We start from the raw sequence: 20,301 nt of genomic DNA on the forward strand, positions 1-20,301 counted from the left end.
GTGGAGGCCAAGTCACTGGATGGATTTAAGAGGGAGTTAGATACAGCTTTAGGGTCTAGTGGAGTCAAGGGATATGGGGACAAGGCAGGCACGGGTTATTGATGGGCCATGATCAGCCATGATCACAATGAATAGCGGTGCTGGCTTGAAGGGCCGAATGGCCTCCTCCTGCACCTATTTTCTATGTTTCTATGAATTGGCCTCCACTGTCTTCTGTGGCAGAGAATTCCAGATTCACAACTCAGGACCCAGCGGTCTCCCCTCACTCCCCTCTCCGTCTCCCCCTACCCTCCACTCACCCCCCCCCCCCCCTCTATCCCCTCACCCCGTGTGTGTTGGTGGTGGTTAGTGTGCGTGTGAAGCCGCAACACCCCCCCCCCCCCATTGCGCGTTGGGGGGAACAGACCAGTGGGTCTGACTTGGTCTAGTAACTTATAAAACTCTGATCTTGGATGTTCGCTTGTGGGGATGTTTGCTTGTGTACCTGTTTGCTTGAACTTTTTCTTTGATTCACATCTCCTCAAAAACCAGACGTGTAAAACGGTGAAATTTGTACATATTCTGGTAGAGATTTACCTCATGATTTCAAAAATCCCCTCATCTGAAAATTTGATTAATTATTTCCCAAGTTTTTTACTAAAAGTATTCAGCAACTGACATCTTTTTTAAAATCTAAGTGCTGAAGCGAGCTGATGACGTCACAATGCCTGTGGTTTATTGATAAGTCCACAAAAGTGTAATGAAGTCAGTGCTGTCATCATATCTAACCCATTGAGGCTTCACTTTAAAACTCTAGAAAGCAATTTGTTGCCTCAGCCATTACTTCCTGCAATAGGATTAAACATGTAAACATCTGCCATAGGATTGAAATGTTAAACGCTGGTATTACATCATTTCTAGATTAGCCTGAGCCTACTACTAGACTCTGCCTCTACCCTTCACATTAGCTAATTGACAGCTGCACCAGGAATTCAGATAATCATATTTCAGCTGCTAGCAGGGTGAGTGAAGAGAAAGATTATGATAAAACACTTATAGAATCACATTATAATAAAAGCCTGATGTACAGAAGACTGAAATGTTAAACACTTGTGGTTTATAACTGTCTTGGGTTCTCTTATCTTGCCCAATTTCCTGTTACTAAGCATCAAGTTATTCCTTTCAAATAAGTATTTTTTCATTTATGATTCAATAGGACCCTGCAGCAGCAAAATGGATGCAAAACCTCAGAAATCTATTGTCTAAATCTCAGAATTTTGAAACGCAAACATTGAAACTCTGAGAATTGTTTCTTCTGGTCAGTGCCACGTGTTAACAGGAAACTGAGCTGCCTGAAAAAAGGTAACACAAAAATGCTGGAGAAACTCAGCGGGTGCAGCAGCATCTATGGAGCGAAGGAAATAGGTGCCTGAAAAAAGGTCCTGACATTTGTCCATTCCTGCCACAGATGCTGTCTGAACCATTGTGTTCTTCCAGTATTTTTTTTGCCTAGATCTTTGGTATAATTCTGCTCATATTATAGGATATCTGATTCTAACAGAGAAAGATTGAGCCCAAATCTGCAGATTGCTAATATAGATACATTCACTAACAAGGACAAAAATGTCCACAATATGTTGCTATCCTAATTTCAGCAGGTACTGTACTATTGGTGACAAATAAGTCTTCCCAAATAGTTAAATGTTTCCAAAAGAATTTAGTATCTTTTTCAAGATTTAATTTTTTAACAGCACAATTTTTTTTCCCTAAAATCAAAGTACCCTCTAAAATTTCAGTTATTGACAGGACTACAAATTTTCCATTGCCATTTTGTGGATATTTTTAGTTCTGTGTAGGATTTCTGTGCAGTGAAAGGTGGAAATATGATTGGCATACAAGTCTACTTGAGCTGAGAGCAGCCAATGCGATAAGAAAATAATGTAGTCGTTCAAATTTGCCCTCATTGCATAGTGTGTGCACAAAAAAACATATTTGTTTTAAGTAGTGGTTGCTTCAAACTCAGTTGAATGATAGTTTTGCTTATGCTGACACTGGCCGTTCCCAATAGATGCTGCTTCAAGGGTGTGCTGTAGCTTAAATTATCTAGGATTAAACTAATTTAGCTCAAATTGTGTTTTTCATTTTATGGGTATCAGCTGCCACCTGCTCACTAAAAGAATCGGGTGCAGCGGCTCAAGTCAGTCTGAGTTCTCCGTTTAAGACATCAAAATTTATGTCAAAATCTGAATTATCCCACCAATAATTACAAAACAATGACCAAATGTCAATTTTTTATTAGAGTGGTATTTAAAAAAAATTCACAGATGTGATCAATGTTCCCGTAAGACAAAGAATGGAGTGAAAGTACCCCTTGAAATATTGCACAGATTGAGACTGAAGACTGGGCGCGTTGGGTGGTCCCTTAAAATAACAAAAAAAAAACACCACCATCATAAGGCACATTTGCATTATCTCACTTATATACAGGATCTGCAAAGCCCCTTTTTGCATTAACACTGAACCAAACTTTTAACGCTTCTGTTACAAATAGGATTTGGATTTACATAAAGCTACTTTGTAGAACCACAAGTATACAGTTTTGGCCTGCATACAATTTACAGTAAAGGGCTGACGTACAAAGATCTGCAGCTCCCACATCAAAAGTAAATTGTCTGCCAACAAAAGTCTTTCTCCTGCAATTTGCAGAAACCAGTGCCACAGTGCCACTGGGGACTTGCAGTGTTGTGGTCAGTAAGGATCACAGTTTGCGTGAGTGGAGCTTAAAATCACTGGTTCCCTTTTTTTAAATATACAAGACTTTCTCAAAATACAATTTATTTTATAACTGTGGTGTGTGACACTTTAGAATCTGAAAAAAAATATTTATTTGGCTCCAAGTCTACCATGTAGATGATTTTAGGACTATTATAAAACGTCTCACATCACCTTTAAACAAAGTACTACATTTTAAAAGGAATTAAAAATCAAAAGAAAACTACATTCACAAATAACTAACAAACAGATATGTTTACCTTGAGTTCTGTATTCAAAAATTACAAATTAATATCTCTGAGCTAATGTCACATTGCTACATCATAATCTATTAAGTAGTAATTTAAAGGAAGCTGCCATTTAATTTTATAATTTTCCTCTAAGAACCACAATTTAAAGTTACAATTTTCAGCTCAGTAGTAAAGATCCATTATATACAAATGAAAAAATATTCTACTAGCATCATAATAATTCTGACACTGTGCACGTATCGAGAACTAAAGAACGTGCCACAGAATTTCCATCCAGGAGACCCGCATGAAGCTGTGCTGCCTCTTGTTCTATACTCACTATATCTGCAATCAGGACAGTAGTGTTCAGAGGAAAAACAACCTACTTTAAGCTCAAATCTTAAAATGGGAACAGTAGCCACAGATTAATATAAGATTTAAGTTATCTGCAATTCCTTGAAACACAATTACAGTTTATATATATCTGCAGTCAAAAATACAGAAAGCTACTGATGCTTATTCTGTTGAAATCCCAGAATCTACACACTGCAGAGTGCAAATCTACAAGAGAGGCTCTGAGAATAATTATTGCAACCCTTCACTCCGAGGTCTACAATCAATCATTCACCCATGAGAAATTTAATTCAAGTGGGCAGACTTTAAACTCTATCTCCAACCAGAAGAAATGCATTTTAATGATTGTTTGTCCAAAATGGACAGTACAACTGTATTTAGCAACATATCAATGCCCATCCAGAGACCAGAACCAACTGACAAGATTTCTTTGACATCTATATTTCTATTCCCGGCCACCATGTTTCTCTGCCTGTGCATTTAAGATGAAACCATGACATTCTGTTTCTGAGATTCCAGCTCGGCAGCTTGCTGGAGTGCCACATCCACCAGTAACTGGAACCCACTGAAGTCCTGGTGGAGTTCTGGTGGAGTGGGTGGAGGTGTGTTGAACAGCCCATTGTTAGGACTGGTTGGGCCCGTGCATATCACTAAGTCAGTGGGGTTATCAGTGTTAAACAGAGGTTGAACTAGCTTATGATCAGTTAGTTTTGATGTGTTCTCATCACCATTTCCAGAGTCTGGGCAGAAGAGTAAAGATATGTCTTTGACTGTGGATGTTGTTGCGTGACAGATGACAGAAGGTCGGATAGATGCAGGTAAGATAGTGGAAGCCGTGGCTGAAGCAGAATTCTCCAGGTTTGGTGCACCTGTTCTTCGTGACGGGGTCAGTTCAGAGGATTTACTCTTCCGAGAAATGGTGAACTGATGGGGATCTTTGCCATCTTTCCGCAACATATCCGGCAGAAGTCTCCTCCTTGCATTGATGAACCAGTTAGAAACCTTAAGTTTGAAAGCAAAGACAAAAAATATTTAGCACATTAATTTTGTTGCTGTGCTTAAAAAAAGTTACAATGAAAAAACGAGTTAAGATTTGTCAATGTACAACAATTCCTCAGCAGGGTTGGAAATGTCAGACAATGCTAGCAGATGCTATGACCGAACACCATGTAAAGTTGGTGTGTTGTTCAGGATTCTTTTTAAAAGGGATCCTTTGACAGTCAGAAATATTTATTTTTTCTGCTTGAGTATATCTGACTCAAGCTTTGCTTATTTACTGCTCTGCAGCTTTCTGAACATCAAGCCCATTATGAGTTCAACTGCTTGTTGTGCTCAAGACACCTCAGGCCCTTCATTCTGGGCCTGGACACAAATCAACGACTATCCCTTTGCCTCCTGCTGACAGATGCTGCCTGACCCACTGAGTTCTGTCAGCAGTTTATTTTTTGCTTGAGTTTCCAGTTCCTGCAGTTTCTTGTGCCTCCTGTCCTCTTCATCGTCTGAAGCCTCTGTTGCCCTTACAATTTGTATTCTCTGCTCGTTCCATATGGTTAGTGCTGCGGGTGGAAGCTCTGCAGCAGTCGCAGCAGTTTTATTTGCTGATCAGTGCAGCTCAGTGTCGGCATGTTTTCTGTAGATCATGTAGTCCATGTATAAATGGAGTTGGTAGGTTTGATTTAAGGAAGCAGACATTTTGGATGACATTTTCTTTGAAACTTTCCCTTAAATTTTGAAGAGTGAAAACAATTGCTACCTGAATCCTATTTGCTGTAACCTAGACAAAGCCCTTGAAAACAGGCAGCGATGTGAAAGCAGTTTGCCTCTCCCAGAACACGAACACGTGATCGCACACTGATCAGGTTGTGTAACTTGAAACCAGTGCTGAAGGAATTGCCATTATGGGCCTTCAAGTGTGGACTGAGCAACTTGATGTGTTGCACAAAGCACACTCTGTGGTGGGGGAGGGCAGCAATGACTGGTGTAGGCAGATGGAAGAAATCTCTGGCACAATTCGAGAAGGAACGATGAGCAAAACTAACAGGACTATTGGGGTCTAAATATGAAAGCAATCCAATGTCAGTGACATCTCTGCGGCTGGGCAGTTAAATGAAAAAAAGCTCAGAATTTAACATTTACAAATAATTTACTAAATAAATCATTCTTTCTGTTTGTGGTATTTTATATGTGACCAGTCTAGACTTATCTTTTGAAAAGATTTTTTTATTAAATATTCAGTCTTTCACAGCCTAGTAATTGATAATTTTATTCCAGTGATTGCTGTTGCAGTGTGAGTATCTAACATTTAAAAAGCCAAACAAAAAGCACACTATATGTGTTAGGAGAAATTACATTTGAAATTTGATCTTGTGATCCATTTATTTTCCTTCAATTTAGAATTCCTTGTTTTTCTGCCCAACCTGTTTTGAACAGCGGACTCATTGATCAAAACTGGGTCCACAAGACTGTGGGACGACAGCAGAAAGGGAATGGGTGCTTGCCTGGTCAGGCGGTCAGGAACTTAAAAGGAACTTACAAGAAGCTGGCCAGCACATTAGATTTAAATGCACCAAATCATAAAAGGCTAAGGAAATTTTAATCACAAACTTACTCGTTATCTTAACTACTTTAGAAATAAACTCTACCATAAGGAATAGTAATGCACCTGTGAATCTTAGCCACCAAATACACTGATGTTTGAAAGATTAATTTTTTCAGACAGTCTCTTCAAAATGTTGGAGGGTGTTCCTCTTACTTTCATCTCTAGAAGAGACATAATTAGCAGATATTCATTACCACAGAGATGAAATTAGAGGGAAAGCTGACACCACATCTGTGTTTGGTAGGCCTGAGCTTTTGAAGAGAAGATTTCCTCTGTTGAAAAAGCAGTGTTTATATTCGAGGACAAACTAACTAATAAAAGAGAACAAAAGAAACTCCAAGGTTTCAATGGAAATGAGGTCACTCCTTCCCCCCTCCCCCTCCCCCGCACAGATCTGTTCTCCTGGACTCTTTGTAAATAAAGCTTATTGATCAGATGTTGCGTCAGAAGATTTGTTATTTTCCATTTTGATTGATCAAACACTCTCAGGCCAGGTATAGCATTTTTTGAATGGACAAAGAACTTCTTCCCACTCCAACACTTCCATCAACTACGTTCTGACAACATGCATGTTCCTGGGGCTATAGTTAAACATTGATTAGTACAGTTGTCAGAGATTATGGGGAGAAGGCAGGAGAATGGGGGTAGGAGAGAGAGATAGATCAGCCTTGATTGAATAGTGGAATAGACTTGATGGGCCGAATGGCCTAATTCTTCTTCTAACACTTATAATCTCAGTCCTGCGAGAGTAGTTGCTCATAAACTGGCTCACAGCCAAATGAGAGAGACAGGAACTCAGAATCAAACAGGATAGTTGAAAGGTTGGTTTAAGAAGTGTCTGAAAGTGAGGAAGTTGAAATATAAGTTTAAGGAAGAAATTCCAACTCGGGTTCAGGAAGGCTTCCTGCTCTTCTCTCAATGGGATGAATTGACCTTTCATTTCTCGCTTCCTTTGCCTGTACTTTTCAAATGTGATTACCCTGAAGCCACTAAATCAGCGATCTTTGCCTCATAACACACGAGGACACAAGTGAAGATTTCCCCAGCTTGTTCCACACAAGTTCTGCGACCAACTCACTGAACGAGCTTCATTCCATGTTAGCACTGAAACCAATCTTGAAAAATATGACCCATCAAACCAATTATTCCAACTTTAATCATACTTAATAATCATCTTTGATGTGGAAAACCTAGATTCTGCTTTTATATTCATACTCATCTGATTCAAACTCATTCTAATGACCAGGTATTAACATTCATTTAAAAATAACTCCCTTGCCCTTCGGCAGAAGTTCGCTTACACCTCCTCCATCCTCATCTACTGTATCCATTGTTCAAGATGTGGACTCTTATACATCCAAGAGACCAAACACAGACTGGTAATTGTTTCACTGAACGCCTTCGCTCAGTCTGCCTGGACCTATCTAATCTCCCGATTGCTAAACTCTTTAATTCTCCATCCCATTCCCACACTGACCTTTCTGTTCGAGGTCTCCTCCATTGTCAGGGGGTATGGAGAGAAGGCAGGTACAGGATACTGAGCTGGATGATCAGCCATGATCATATTGAATGGCGGTGCAGGCTCGAAGGGCCGAATGGCCTACTCCTGCACCTATTTTCTATGTCAGTGAGGCTAAACACAAATTGGAAGAACAGCATCTCATATTTTGCTTGGGCAACTTATAACCCAGGGTTATGAATATTAATTTCTCTAATTTGAAGTAACCCCGGCATTCCCTCTCTCTCCACTCCTCCCCCACCCATCACACCAGCTTTTGTTCTTACTTAGCTCCAGCTGTTCCTTTATCATTGTTTAATTTTTTGCATATCTTTCATTATATATCTCATGTTTCTTCTATATCTCGTTTCCCTTTCCTGTGACTTTTTCAGTCTGAAGAAGGGTCTCGACCCGAAACATCACCCATTCCTTCTCTCCAGAGATGCTGCCTGTCCCACTGAGTTACTCCAGCTTTTTGTGTCTGTCCCCCTTGCTCAACTGTTTGGCTGCAATTTACTAGGAAAGAGAATGCTTCTTCTTCTTGTGTATGGTGTGCTCAGCCTAAAGTTATAGGACGACTTGTTCTATTTGATCTTATTTGATTGTGCACGCCCGGTTGATTGCATTCGTCGAAACAGGGCGGACCACGTGAAGGTTGCAATCTCCCACCCCAAAGAGAATGCTAATAAGGTCTATGTCATGGACGGAAACAGGCCCTTCAGCCCGACTTGCCCATACCCATCAAGACGTCACTTCTACACTAGTCTGCATTTGGCCCTCTAAACCGTTTCTATCCATGTACCTGTTCAAATGTCTTTGAAATGTTTGATAGTCCCTGCCTCAACTACCTCCTCTGGCAGCTCGTGCATATAGCTTTGAAAAAGCTGCACCTCAGAATCCTTTTAAATTTTTCCCATCTCGCCTTAAACTTATGTCCTAGTTTTTGATTCCCCTACTCTGGGTATGACACTGCATTCACCCTATTCCTTCACAATTTTACACACCTCTAAAAACATCACCCCTCAGCTCCAACAAAATAAGTCCTAGCCTGCCCATCCTCTACCTATAGCTCAGCTTCTCAAGTCCTGCCAACATTCTTGTAAATCTTCTGTGTACTCTTTCCTGCTTAAAATGATCCTTCCCACATCAGGGTGACTAAAACTGAACACAATACCATGTGGCCTCACCAAAGTATTGTACAACTGCAACATAACCTCCCAACTTCTATATTCAATACCCTGACTGATGCAGTGTGCTGAATGCCTGCTTGACCACCCTATCTACCTGTTACACCACTTTGGGGGAATTATGTTCCTGCACTCCTAGATCCCTCTGCTCTACAACACTACCCAGAGCCCTGCCATTCATTGTGAAGGTCCTATCCTGGTTTGACATCCCAAAATGCTACACCTCACACTTATCAACATTAAACTCTATTCCTTTGCCCACTTGCCCGACTGATTAGGATCCTGGTGTAATTTTTCTCGAGTGCTGGAACATTACTAAATGTGATGTTTGGATGAGGGTGAAAGACTGTATTTCTGTAACCTTTGTCAGTTTGGCACCTGAAACTTAAAATCTTTGTGTTTGCAACAAAAAATGCTGGATTGTCATTGGTCTAGAAAGGAAACACTTAAACATTCAAAAGGGAATTCGGGAAATGCTTGAGGGGAACAAAATTCCATGGCTGAGAGAAATGGGTTCTGGGGTTAATTACAGTGCTCTCCATAATGTTTGGGACAAAGACAATTAATTTATTTATTTACCTCTGTACTCCACAATTTGAGATTTGTAATAGAAAAAAATCACATGTGGTTAAAGTGCACATTGTCAGATTTTAATAAAGGCCATTTTTATACGTTTTGGTTGACCACATAGAAATTACAGCTGTGTTTATACATAGTCCCCCCCCATTTCAGGGCACCATAATGTTTGGGGCACAGCAATGTCATGTAAATGAAAGTAGTCATGTTTAGTATTTTGTTGCATATCCTTTGCATGCAATGACTGCTTGAAGTCTGCGATTCATGGACATCACCTGTTGCTGGGTGTCTTCTCTGGTGATGCTCTGCCAGGCCTGTATTGCAGCCATCTTTAGCTTATGCTTGTTTTGGGGGTTAGTCCCCTTCAGTTTTCTCTTCAGCATTTAAAAGACATGCACAATTGGGTTCAGATCGGGTGATTGACTTGCCCAGTCAAGAATTGACCATTTTCTAGCTTTGAAAAACTTCTTTGTTGCTTTAGTATGCTTTGGACCATTGTCTTGTTGTAGAATGAACCGCCGGCCAATGAGTTTTGAGGCATTTGTTTGAACTTGAACAGATAGGATGTGTCTATACACTTCAGAATTCATTATGCTACTACCATCAGCAGTTGTATCATCAATGAAAATAAGTGAGCCAGTACCTTCAGCAGCCATACATGCTCAGGCCATAACACCCCCACCACTGTGTTTCGCAGTTGAGGTGGTATGTTTTGGATCTTGGGCAGTTCCTTCTCTCCTCCATACTTTGCTCTTGCCATCACTCTGATACAAGTCGAACTTCGTCTCATCTGTCCACAAGACCTTTATCCAGAACTGTGGTTGCTCTTTTTAGTACTTTTTGGCAAACTGTAAACTGGCCATCTTATTTTTGCGGCTAACCAGTGGTTTGCATCTTGCACTGTAGCCTCTGTATTTCTGTTCATGGAGTCTTCTGCGGACAGTGGTCATTGACAAATCCACGCCTGACTCCTGAAGAGTGTTTCTGATCTGTCGGAAAGGTGTTTGTGGATATTTCTTTGTTATAGATAGAATTCTTCTGTCATCAGTTGTGGAGGTCTTCCTTGGCCTGCCAGTCCCTTTGTGATTAGTGAGCTCACCAGTGCTCTCTTTCTTAATGATGTTCCAAACAGTTGATTTTGGTAAGCCTAAGGTTTGGCTGATGTATCTAAGTTTTATTCTTGTTTCTCAGTCTCATAATGACTTCTTTGACATTCATTGCCACAACTTTGGTCCTCATGTTGATAAACACCAATAAAAGATTTCAAAGGTGGAAAGACTGGAGAAAAGACGAGGTGCTGAGAGCTCTCTTACACCTGCATTGAGGCAGCATTTAAACACACCCGAGCAATTACAAACACCTGTGAAGCCATGTGTCCCAAACATTATGGTGCCCTGAAATGGAGGGGGAGGGAGGGGGAGGGGGAGGGGACACACTATGTATAAACATTGCTGTAATTTCTACATGGTGAAACCAAAATGTATAAAAATAACCTTTAATAAAATCTGACAATGTGCACTTTAACTACATGTAATTTTTTTCCTATTACAAATCTCAAATTGTGGAGTACAGAGGCAAATAAATAAATGATGGGTCTTTGTCCCAAACATTATGGAGGGCACTGTCAATGGCTTCACTGAACAGCCAGCATCAGGGTTGGGTCACTTTGTTATTCTGTTATCCTTATCTCAGCCCAATAACCAGCTCCCACTCCTCCTCTCCAAGATAAGAGTAGTACTAGCTCGTCAATAACTGATTTGCCTCATTTGGAAATGAAGTTTGGTGGACACCACAGAGTCTTCACAGGCCAAAACCTAGAGCTCTGGAACTTCCTCCATAAATACTTTGCTCCATCCATCTTGGTCCATGAGTCAGGTGTTGTCTTGTTATTGCTGCTGTGAAGTGGCTCGGACGTATCGTTTTACTAATGGTGCTCTTTAAATACAAGTTTTGTTGTTCTGGGTAGCATAATACTTGCCAATTAATTGGTTTATGGTCATCTACACAGGGAAATTCCTTGTTCACATAGTAAATAGTAATCATACAGTAATGATAAGTATAATAAATCACTGCAAAACTGTGAAACTATTTCACCATAAAATACCCCAACATTTTACATTTGTGTGGACTCCCATTACAATTACAGCCACATGTCTGGTCTAATTCTGAAAGAATCGGTGTATTTAGAAAGAAAACAGTGCTATAATTCCAAATAATATTTCCAAGGAGAAATATACAGGAACAAAACACAGTGCTTCTAGATCAAGAAGTATGACAATTCACTGACTTTGTGAGCTAAAGTCACACAAACTACTGGTCAAACCTTGCTAAAATTATAGTAATATCTACAATTGCAGTTCATTTTTATTTCTGATATAAATATAAATAACTAAAGTAATAAATTATTTAGAATTAAATGTTTTAAATAACTAAGTGCAACCTGCGTGAAAGCAGCTTACACATTTAATGGACGAGAATCAACCTCAGTTTCAGTAGAAACGGTCTGAAGAAGGGTCTCGACCCGAAACGTCACCCATGAGATGCTACCTGTCCTGCTGAGTTACCTCTGTATTTTGTATCTATCATGGGTTTAAACCAACATCTGCAGTTCCTTCTACACATCAGCTTCAGCAAGAATGTTCCATAGAGTATTTACTATACACAGCCCCCAATGATCAGAAACTCAGAACAGAAATCATCAGTGCCTGCGAAGCGAGGGCCTGTTCTGCTCACCATACTTTGCCTTTCAGAGGCAGGTATTGAACGTACATTTAATATTATCTATTATCTGTTGCGTAGTATATTGATCAAGTGCATGCCAACAGAAGTGGGAACAGCAAGTGCAGGGGTAATGTTATTAGCTGTTATCAGGCAACCGAATCATCCTACCACAACCAGAAAGCAATGCTGAACTACTATCTACTTCTTTGATGTTTCTTTGGACTATCCTTTACCGACCGGACTTTGCTGGCTTTACCTTGCACTAAACGTTATTTCCTTATCATGTATTGTTAATTGATTGTTTGTAATCATGTATTGTCGTTCTGCTGACTGGTTAGCACTCAACAAAAAGCTTTTCACTGTACCTTGGTACAAGTGATAATAAACTAAACTGAATGCTTGCATGAATTTTGGAAACTGCAGGATAAACAGGATGTAGCTTCATGTCTGACGCCTCCTTTCCAGCAGCCTAGTCTTTGTCTAAACAATCTGCCACAGGGGCAGATGCACAGCAGAGTGCATGGCAACACACACACTTCAGGAGCACCGACCCATCTGGACAGCACAGGCTTCCTAGACATTCTGCAATCCTGTTCCATTTTATAACTGAGGTTCTTTGAAAAGTGGCTCTGAGTAAGAAGGGTGTAATGTTGCTCAATGATCAGTGAAACAATGTGATGTGTTTGCATGCTGTACAATATAACTAATGTCCACATATGACACTAATTTGCCTGATGTTAAAAACCACAGGTGCTTAAGTCCACAGGCACCTTTGCTGAATAAACACACGACATTATGAACATGAGTCAAGTTTGCAGGGGGGAGCAGGAGCCACCTGTCCAGTCAAACCCCTTTGGCACATCGTGTCCCCTCTGCCACTCAATCATGGCTGATCTATCTTTCCCGCTCAATCTCTTTCTCCTGCCTTATCCCCATAACCCTGACAACCGTACTAATCAAGAATCTGTCAACCTCGTACACCGGAAATTGGAGGAAATGCACCTCGTATTCCGCCTGGGTTGCTTGCGTCCGGATGGCATGAACGTTGAATTTTCCCAGTTTTGCTAGCCCTTGCTGTCTCCTCCCCTTCCTTAACCCTCGAGCTGTCTCCTCCCATCCCCCCGCCCTCGGGCTCCTCCTCCTCCCTTTTTCCTTCCTTCTCCCCCCCCACCCCCCATCAGTCTGAAGAAGGGTTTTGGCCCGAAACGTTGCATATTTCCTTTGCTCCATAGATGCTGCTGCATCCGCTGAGTTTCTCCAGCATTTTTGTGTACCTTCGATCTTCCAGCATCTGCAGTTCCTTCTTGAACATCTGTCAACCTCCGCTTTACGTATTCTGTTGTGCTGCTGCAAGTAATTATTCTGTCTGGGACAAATGACAATAAAATACTCTTGACTCTTGAAAAATATTCAATGACTTGGCCTCCACGTCTGTAGCGATGAATTCCACAGATTCACCACCCTCTGACTAATGAAATGACGTCATCCCCTTTCTAAAGCAACTTATTTTATTCTAAGGTTGTGCCCTCTGGTCTGAGACTCTCCCACTAGTGGAAACAACCTCTCCACATCCACTCTATCCAGGCCTTTCAGTATTCGATATGTTTAATGAGGTTCCCCCCTCATCCTTCAAATCTCCAGCGAGTACAGGCCCAGTACTGTCAAACATTCATAATATGTTAACCCACTCATCTCCGGGATCATATTCTCTTAAACCTCCTCTGGACCCTCTCCAATTCCAGCACATCCTTCCTCAGATATGGGGCCCAAAGCTGTTCACCTTACGGTAAGCCCTCGCTATAGACCACTGAGGGAGTAGGTGGTCCTGGTGTATGTTATTACAAGTTGTCCACTATAACTGAGTAGGGCGGGGGAGAAATGCAGCAGTACGGAGAAATGCAGCAGTGGGAGAAATGCAGCAGTGGGGAGCGGGGGAGAAATGCAGCAGTGGGGAGAAATGCAGCAGTGGGGGGTGGGGAGAAATGCAGGAGTGGGGGAGAAATGAAATGCAGCAGTGGAGGGTGGGGAGAAATGCAGCAGTGGGGGTCGGGGGAGAAATGCAGCAGTGGAGGCGAAATGCAGCTATGGGGGGTGGGGAGAAATGCAGCAGTGGGTAGAAATGGGGAGAAATGCAGCGATGGGGGGGGGGGTGGGGGAAATGCAGCAGTGGGGGGCGGGGGAGAAATGCAGCAGTGGAGGAGAAATGCAGCTATGGGGGGTGGGGAGAAATGCAGCAGTGGGTAGAAATGGGGAGAAATGCAGCGATGGGGGGTGGGGAGAAATGCAGCAGTGGGGGGGGGGGAGAAATGCAGCAGTGGAGGAGAAATGCAGCGATAGGGGGAATGCAGCAGGGGAGAAATGCAGCGATGGGGGGTGGGGGAGAAATGCAGCGATAGGGGGAATGCAGCAGCGGGGAGAAATGCAGCGATGGGGGTGGGGGAGAAATGCAGCGATGGGGGGGGTGGGGAGAACTGCAGCAGTGGGGGGTGGGGAGAAATGCAGCACTGGGGGGGAATGCAGCAGCGGGGAGAAATGCAGCAGTGGGAAGAATGGGAGAAATGCAGCAGTGGAGGGTGGAGGAGAAATGCAGCAGCGGGGAGAAATGCAGCAGTGGGAAGAATGGGAGAAATGCAGCAGTGGAGGAGAAATGCAGCAGTGGGGGGTGGGGAGAAATGCAGCAGTGGGGGGCAGGGGGGGAGAAACATAGAAATTAGGTGCAGGAGTAGGCCATTCGGCCCTTCGAGCCTGCACCGCCATTCAATATGATCATGGCTGATCATCCAACTCAGTATCCCGTACCTGCCTTCTCTCCATACCCTCTGATCCCCTTAGCCACAAGGGCCACATCTAACTCCCTCTTAAATATAGCCAATGAACTGGCCTCAACTACCCTCTGTGGCAGAGAGTTCCAGAGATTCACCACTCTCTGTGTGAAAAAAGTTCTTCTCATCTCGGTTTTAAAGGATTTCCCCCTTATCCTTAAGCTGTGACCCCTTGTCCTGGACTTCCCCAACATCGGGAACAATCTTCCTGCATCTAGCCTGTCCACCCCTTAAGAATTGTGCAAGATTCTATAAGATCCCCTCTCAATCTTCTAAATTCTAGAGAGTATAAACCAAGTCTATCCAGTCTTTCTTCATAAGACAGTCCTGACATCCCAGGAATCAGTCTGGTGAACCGTCTCTGCACTCCCTCTATGGCAATAATGTCCTTCCTCAGATTTGGTGACCAAAACTGTACGCAATACTCCAGGTGTGGTCTCACCAAGACCCTGTACAACTGCAGTAGAACCTCCCTGCTCCTATACTCAAATCCTTTTGCTATGAAAGCTAACATACCATTCGCTTTCTTCACTGCCTGCTGCACCTGCATGCCTACTTTCAATGACTGGTGTACCATGACACCCAGGTCTCGCTGCATCTCCTCTTTTCCTAATCGGCCACCATTTAGATAATAGTCTGCTTTCCTGTTTTTGCCACCAAAATGGATGCAATGCAGCAATGGAGTGGATAGGGTGTGGGCAGGGGGGAATCGTCAGCATGGTATAGTGTTGCAGCAGCATAGGTACAATGGACAGGAAGTTTCTTTCAGAAAATAAAACCGAACAATACACTTCCAATTTAACATTTTCTGTCTGGGCAACTGTGAAACTGATTTACTTGGAGGAATGTGCCAAAGAGGAACCCTGCATTTATATAGTGCCTTTCACTGCACCAGTCGGACAAACTCCTGCAAGAGGCAATGAAATAAGAGAAGGGCTCCGATGTTGTCTGAATAATAATGAACTCCTTCAACAAAAACAGCCCTGCAGTTCAGGTTCATATCCATGCAGATGGAGCCAGTACAGAATAAAATGGTGCCCTCTGTGACTGTGGCAAACACGACATTCCCATCCTATGACACACGGACCACACCATCCTGTTTCAAAACCCATCCACGGATATTCAGAACCTTTGCTCGATTCCACCCATCTCAGCAAGGGCAGATGGCAGCAACATTCCCTCCAAACCCATCAAGCATCAGCCCTTTGTCCTCTCCCACTAAGCTCCAGCTCTTTCACCCCCATCATCCCCTCCCTCACATTAGGGATGTTTTTGTACACAAATGGGTATTATACAAATGAAATAAATGTATTTTTGTATCTGAGAGAGGGCAGATTTGACTGTGTAACCCTCACTCCACTCAAAACAACAGCCTTATCAAGCCACATCATTATGTCTTGGTAAATCTGTTGGCACTTATGTCACGAATGTTTCTGTATTTCCACATGACACAGAGGCTATTTCACGCCATCCAATCTATATCACAGAACAGTTCGATTGCCCAAGTAATCAACTCCACTCGTTATACCACAGGTGATTTTAGTTAAATAATTACTGTCATATAAAGCATCAGCTGTTGCCTTACCTCAGGCTGATGGTCTGTGTAATCTCCCCTTTGTTTTAAGGCAGTCTTCAAGCGAAGGTCTAAGAAGTAGACACGCTCTCCAGACCTCGTAACTCCCGAACTTTGGACTACTGAGAAACGGCTTCGGTAACAAGGTCAGAAAATGGCTACTATGTTGTTCTTTCTTTCCCTATCTAATTACGATGCTTGAAGTAGCTTAGGACTAAAGTAATTTCCCCATACGTACTATAAATGTTTGCGTGCGTAAGTCACATAAAGAAACGAGTAGACCATCATATCCCTTATGCCTGCTCCAAGATTCAGTAACATTGTGGCTCATTTCTTCTGCCACCTCCCAGATATCTAATGATTAATCTCACTTCAAGAAAAAAATATTTGCATTATTTAGAGATTCAGATGTAATTTCAGTGTAAGACTATGAACAATAAAGCTCTGACACCGCTTACAACTGCACCATCACCAGTGGTAATGTCACCAGAGGCTAACAGACACATTCGCTTAAAGGTCAATCATTTGTTGCTTTGCAACTCTATAAAAGTCAGCAATATACAATTTTAAATCAAATATGTACCTGACATTTACTGTGTGTGTAAAGGAATTATATTTACAGACTTTGGAGAGGTATCCTATGGAAAGTTAGGTTTTCTGTAAATGAATCTCTTTGTAAGCAGGACATGTGGTGAATGTAAGCTAAGCTGAAAGAAGGCTTAGCTCTTTATTAATGACAAGGAAATACTAGCCATGCTAACCCAACATCTGCTGCTCACAACTCATGTTTGTGGAGTCAACCATTCGATTACAGCATGGAAGAATGTATTGGTGATAGTTCCTGGAAGCTGCATGCACTAGAATTACATGCAAGTTGGGAATTACATGCAAGTTGTTTTAATTGCATCCGCTGGAATAGACTGTGTGTAAAGAGACGAACAAGATAGATGCATGCTGCTCCATAAACTCCAACACAAAGGAATATATTTCTGCTAAATTCACCCTTAAATCCCAATACTACAATTTAATGAAACACTTGAGCAATCCCTCACCCAGGAATTCACAAATTAAATTATCAGGCAACAAAATATTACATTATAAAATGATGTTTGAAGGCACCTTTTTTTTAATCTATATCATGAAATTCAATTACTTGTCCATATAACTCAGGCTTGGAGTAAGCAATAATTAATAAGAACTTTTCTTCTGAACTCCAACAAGGCAGACTATTTGTGTAGGAAGGAACTGCAGGTGCTGGTTTAAACTGAAGATATTCACAAAATGCTGGAGTAATTTTGCAGGCAACAACATTAACAGGAAATGACTTTCCCAACGATATTCCTGACTAACTGAGTGACTATTACACAAAGACTATTTGTGTCTATCTTCGGTTTAAACCAGCATCTACAGTTCCTTCCTACACATTACACAATGACTGTCAGAGACAACGAGTGTGAGATTCTTCATTTTATTTCAAACTTGTAGGTTAATTAATTATAAACTAGCTTCCAAAATCAGTTTAAAGATCTATTTTGCTTCCTTTATTTGCAATAAAACACCAATTTAGCCGTAATCACAACTCTCAATAAATTTAAAAGGACACGGAAGAAAAGAAAGCTTAGATTGATGACAAGAAATCACAAAGGCTATGACCATGTGGGGACAGGCTGGTTTCACTTTTACTAACAGTTTCACAAAGCAACTGAACATCCTCTTAGGCACAATATGGATGATGGAATCACAAGAATCCAACTTCGCAGCATAACTGTCGAAAGCCATACTCCCTCACAGCACACACGTGAACACAAAACAAAAGGCAATGCTCGCTCATCCTGCGTTTAAAACTAGACAAACAATAGAAACTTCCCCATTCCTTAAGGCAATCCAACGGGCTCTAACTTGCTTCAGAAATATTTAACTGCCCCTTCCCCCAACTAATATCCCTGGCAATCTGGCAAGTGAAGACCAAGTTACCCAAGTCGATGCATTTTGCTTTAGTTTACACATTTGTCCAGTTTAATGTTCACCACTTTTGTGAAGGAGTGATTTATTTTACTTCGTTGTGTTACCCGTGAATCAATTATTTGCTGCGGAGATTAAAAAACAAATGTAACTTTGCACAACTCGATATTGCTGCTCATCCCAACAGACTGTTGTGTATTTTATCCTTTCATTACATTATGTTACACAACGGCCTTGGCACACACGTGCCCCGTGTCGCCCCGACCACCCACTCCCCAAGTGTGGCCGGACTCCTTCCTACCTGTAATACGCTGAGGTCGGCCTGTCCGGATAAGCTCAGCTTCTCCTGCTCCGATGGGTAGGCGTTCAGGCGATGCTCGTACAACCAGTCCCGCAGAACCTTCACCGACTCCTTGGAGAAGATGACATGGCGCTTCCTCTTGCCGGCCATGCCCTCGTCCACAGAGTCACTGTCCGAGCCCCGGCCGCCCACGGCTGCTGGCAGTAGCAGTGGCAGAGAGGTGTTAGTTATGGGATCAGAAACACAAGTAGCCCGGCCCGGACACATCACTGGAAACAACCGGGCAGCAGCTGCGGACCTCACTCTTTACATTTAAAATGCAATAACGCGCTCAAAGTCAAAACCTCCATCATCCGCAAACACTCGCCGCTTTCCCGCTGCAAACTCGGATCAATAAATAAAGTTAATTGCAAAAATGAACCAGAATAAACTTGGGCATAAAGTTTGCCGCCATTGAGGTGCAGCTTTTGTTTCAGTGAAGCAGGAACTGGCGCTAATCCCGGCTCCATCTGTCAGCGACCCTCCACCGACACACAAACTCTCTCTTAGCGGGGAGGGGGCAACAACTTTGCAAAGTTACACCACCTAAAGCCTGCAGCTAGGAAGCCCCAGGACCAGGCGAGAGGGGAAGAGCTGGGCTCCGGCTGCAACAAAGGGGCGAACACGCCGAGCCCGAGAGACAACAAGGCCACTCGAACCGTCCCTGTAACGGGACCTCAAACACCCCCACAGAAACCCCTGGAACTAAAAATAATCCCTTTCCAAAATCACAGCGCGGGGGAGGAGAGATGAGAAAGAGAGAAAAATAAATAATGCCAAAGCGAGCAACCCGACCTGCCATTGTTTCAGGCAACACTGACTGACTGACTGACTGACAGCGTGTCTACACCAAGGTCACACCTACCTTTCCTCGCAGCTTTCATCTTGATCCACTTTTACTGTTCCTGTCGGCGACAGAGTTTGGATTTTGCAGCTTCATATAAAAGTGCAAAGTCGGAGATGGTGTGAGCACGTTGTGTGTGTTTGTGCAGCTCGCCTCTCTCGCTCCCTCTCCCTCCCTCCCGCCGCTGTGCAGCGAGGACAGCGTGGCGCAGTTAAACAAAGCTGTTCGCTACCTGCTGCCAGACTGCGGTGGTGATGATGGTGATGGTCGCCTCTCGCCAGCGCTCACTGACAGCTCACCCCGGAAACCAGCGCCACCCACCCACCCACCCACTCACCCACCCACTCACTCACTCACTCACTCACTCACTCACTCACTCACTCACTCACTCACTCACCCACTCTCTCTCACTCACTCATCACTCACTCACTCACTCACTCACTCACTCACTCACTCACTCACCCACTCACTCACTCACTCACTCACTCACTCACTCACTCATTCACTCACTCACTCACTCATTCATTCATCACTCACTCACTCACTCACTCACTCACTCACTCACTCACTCACTCACACTCACTCACTCACTCACTCACTCACTCACTCACTCACTCACTCACTCACTCACTCACTCACTCACTCACTCACTCACTCACTCACTCACTCACTCACTCACCCACTCACTCACTCACTCACTCACTCACTCACTCACTCACTCACTCACCCACCCACCCACTCACTCACTCACTCACTCACTCACTCACTCACACTCACCCACCCACACTCACTCACTCACTCACTCACTCACCCACCCACCCACTCACTCACTCACTCACTCACT

The 20,301-nt window shown here is 42.8% G+C and overlaps 1 protein-coding gene across 4 annotated transcripts; it reads right to left on the reverse strand.

The window, feature by feature from the left end:
* Nucleotides 1-2,260: 2,260 nt before the first annotated feature.
* On the reverse strand, nucleotides 2,261-19,660 carry LOC129707560 (homeobox protein TGIF1-like). 4 transcript variants are annotated; one of them, XM_055652706.1, is made up of 3 exons: nucleotides 19,479-19,660; nucleotides 18,575-18,768; nucleotides 2,261-4,337 (listed from the first exon to the last, which is right to left on the reverse strand). In XM_055652706.1, exons 1-3 carry the CDS (start codon nucleotides 19,495-19,497, stop codon nucleotides 3,816-3,818), a joined length of 735 nt encoding a protein of 244 aa, XP_055508681.1. In that variant the 5' UTR covers nucleotides 19,498-19,660; the 3' UTR covers nucleotides 2,261-3,815. The 4 variants fall into 4 exon arrangements, with proteins under 4 accessions (XP_055508681.1, XP_055508680.1, XP_055508682.1 ...); XM_055652705.1 differs by having other exon boundaries at nucleotides 18,575-18,771; nucleotides 19,479-19,659; XM_055652707.1 differs by lacking the exon at nucleotides 19,479-19,660 and adding an exon at nucleotides 19,409-19,430.
* Between the last annotated feature and the right edge of the window lie 641 nt (nucleotides 19,661-20,301).

This window comes from Leucoraja erinacea, chromosome 21 (genome assembly GCF_028641065.1).
Source record: "Leucoraja erinacea ecotype New England chromosome 21, Leri_hhj_1, whole genome shotgun sequence".
Taxonomy (NCBI): domain Eukaryota; kingdom Metazoa; phylum Chordata; class Chondrichthyes; order Rajiformes; family Rajidae; genus Leucoraja; species Leucoraja erinaceus.

Coding starts and splice junctions, on each gene's coding strand:
- LOC129707560 (XM_055652704.1), bottom strand. CDS start 18,841: ATGTGTCCGGGCCGGGCTACTTGTGTTTCTGATCCCATAACTAACACC. Junction 4,338..18,574: donor CCGACCTCAGCGTATTACAG/GTAGGAAGGAGT, acceptor TTCAAACTTAAG/GTTTCTAACTGGTTCATCAA.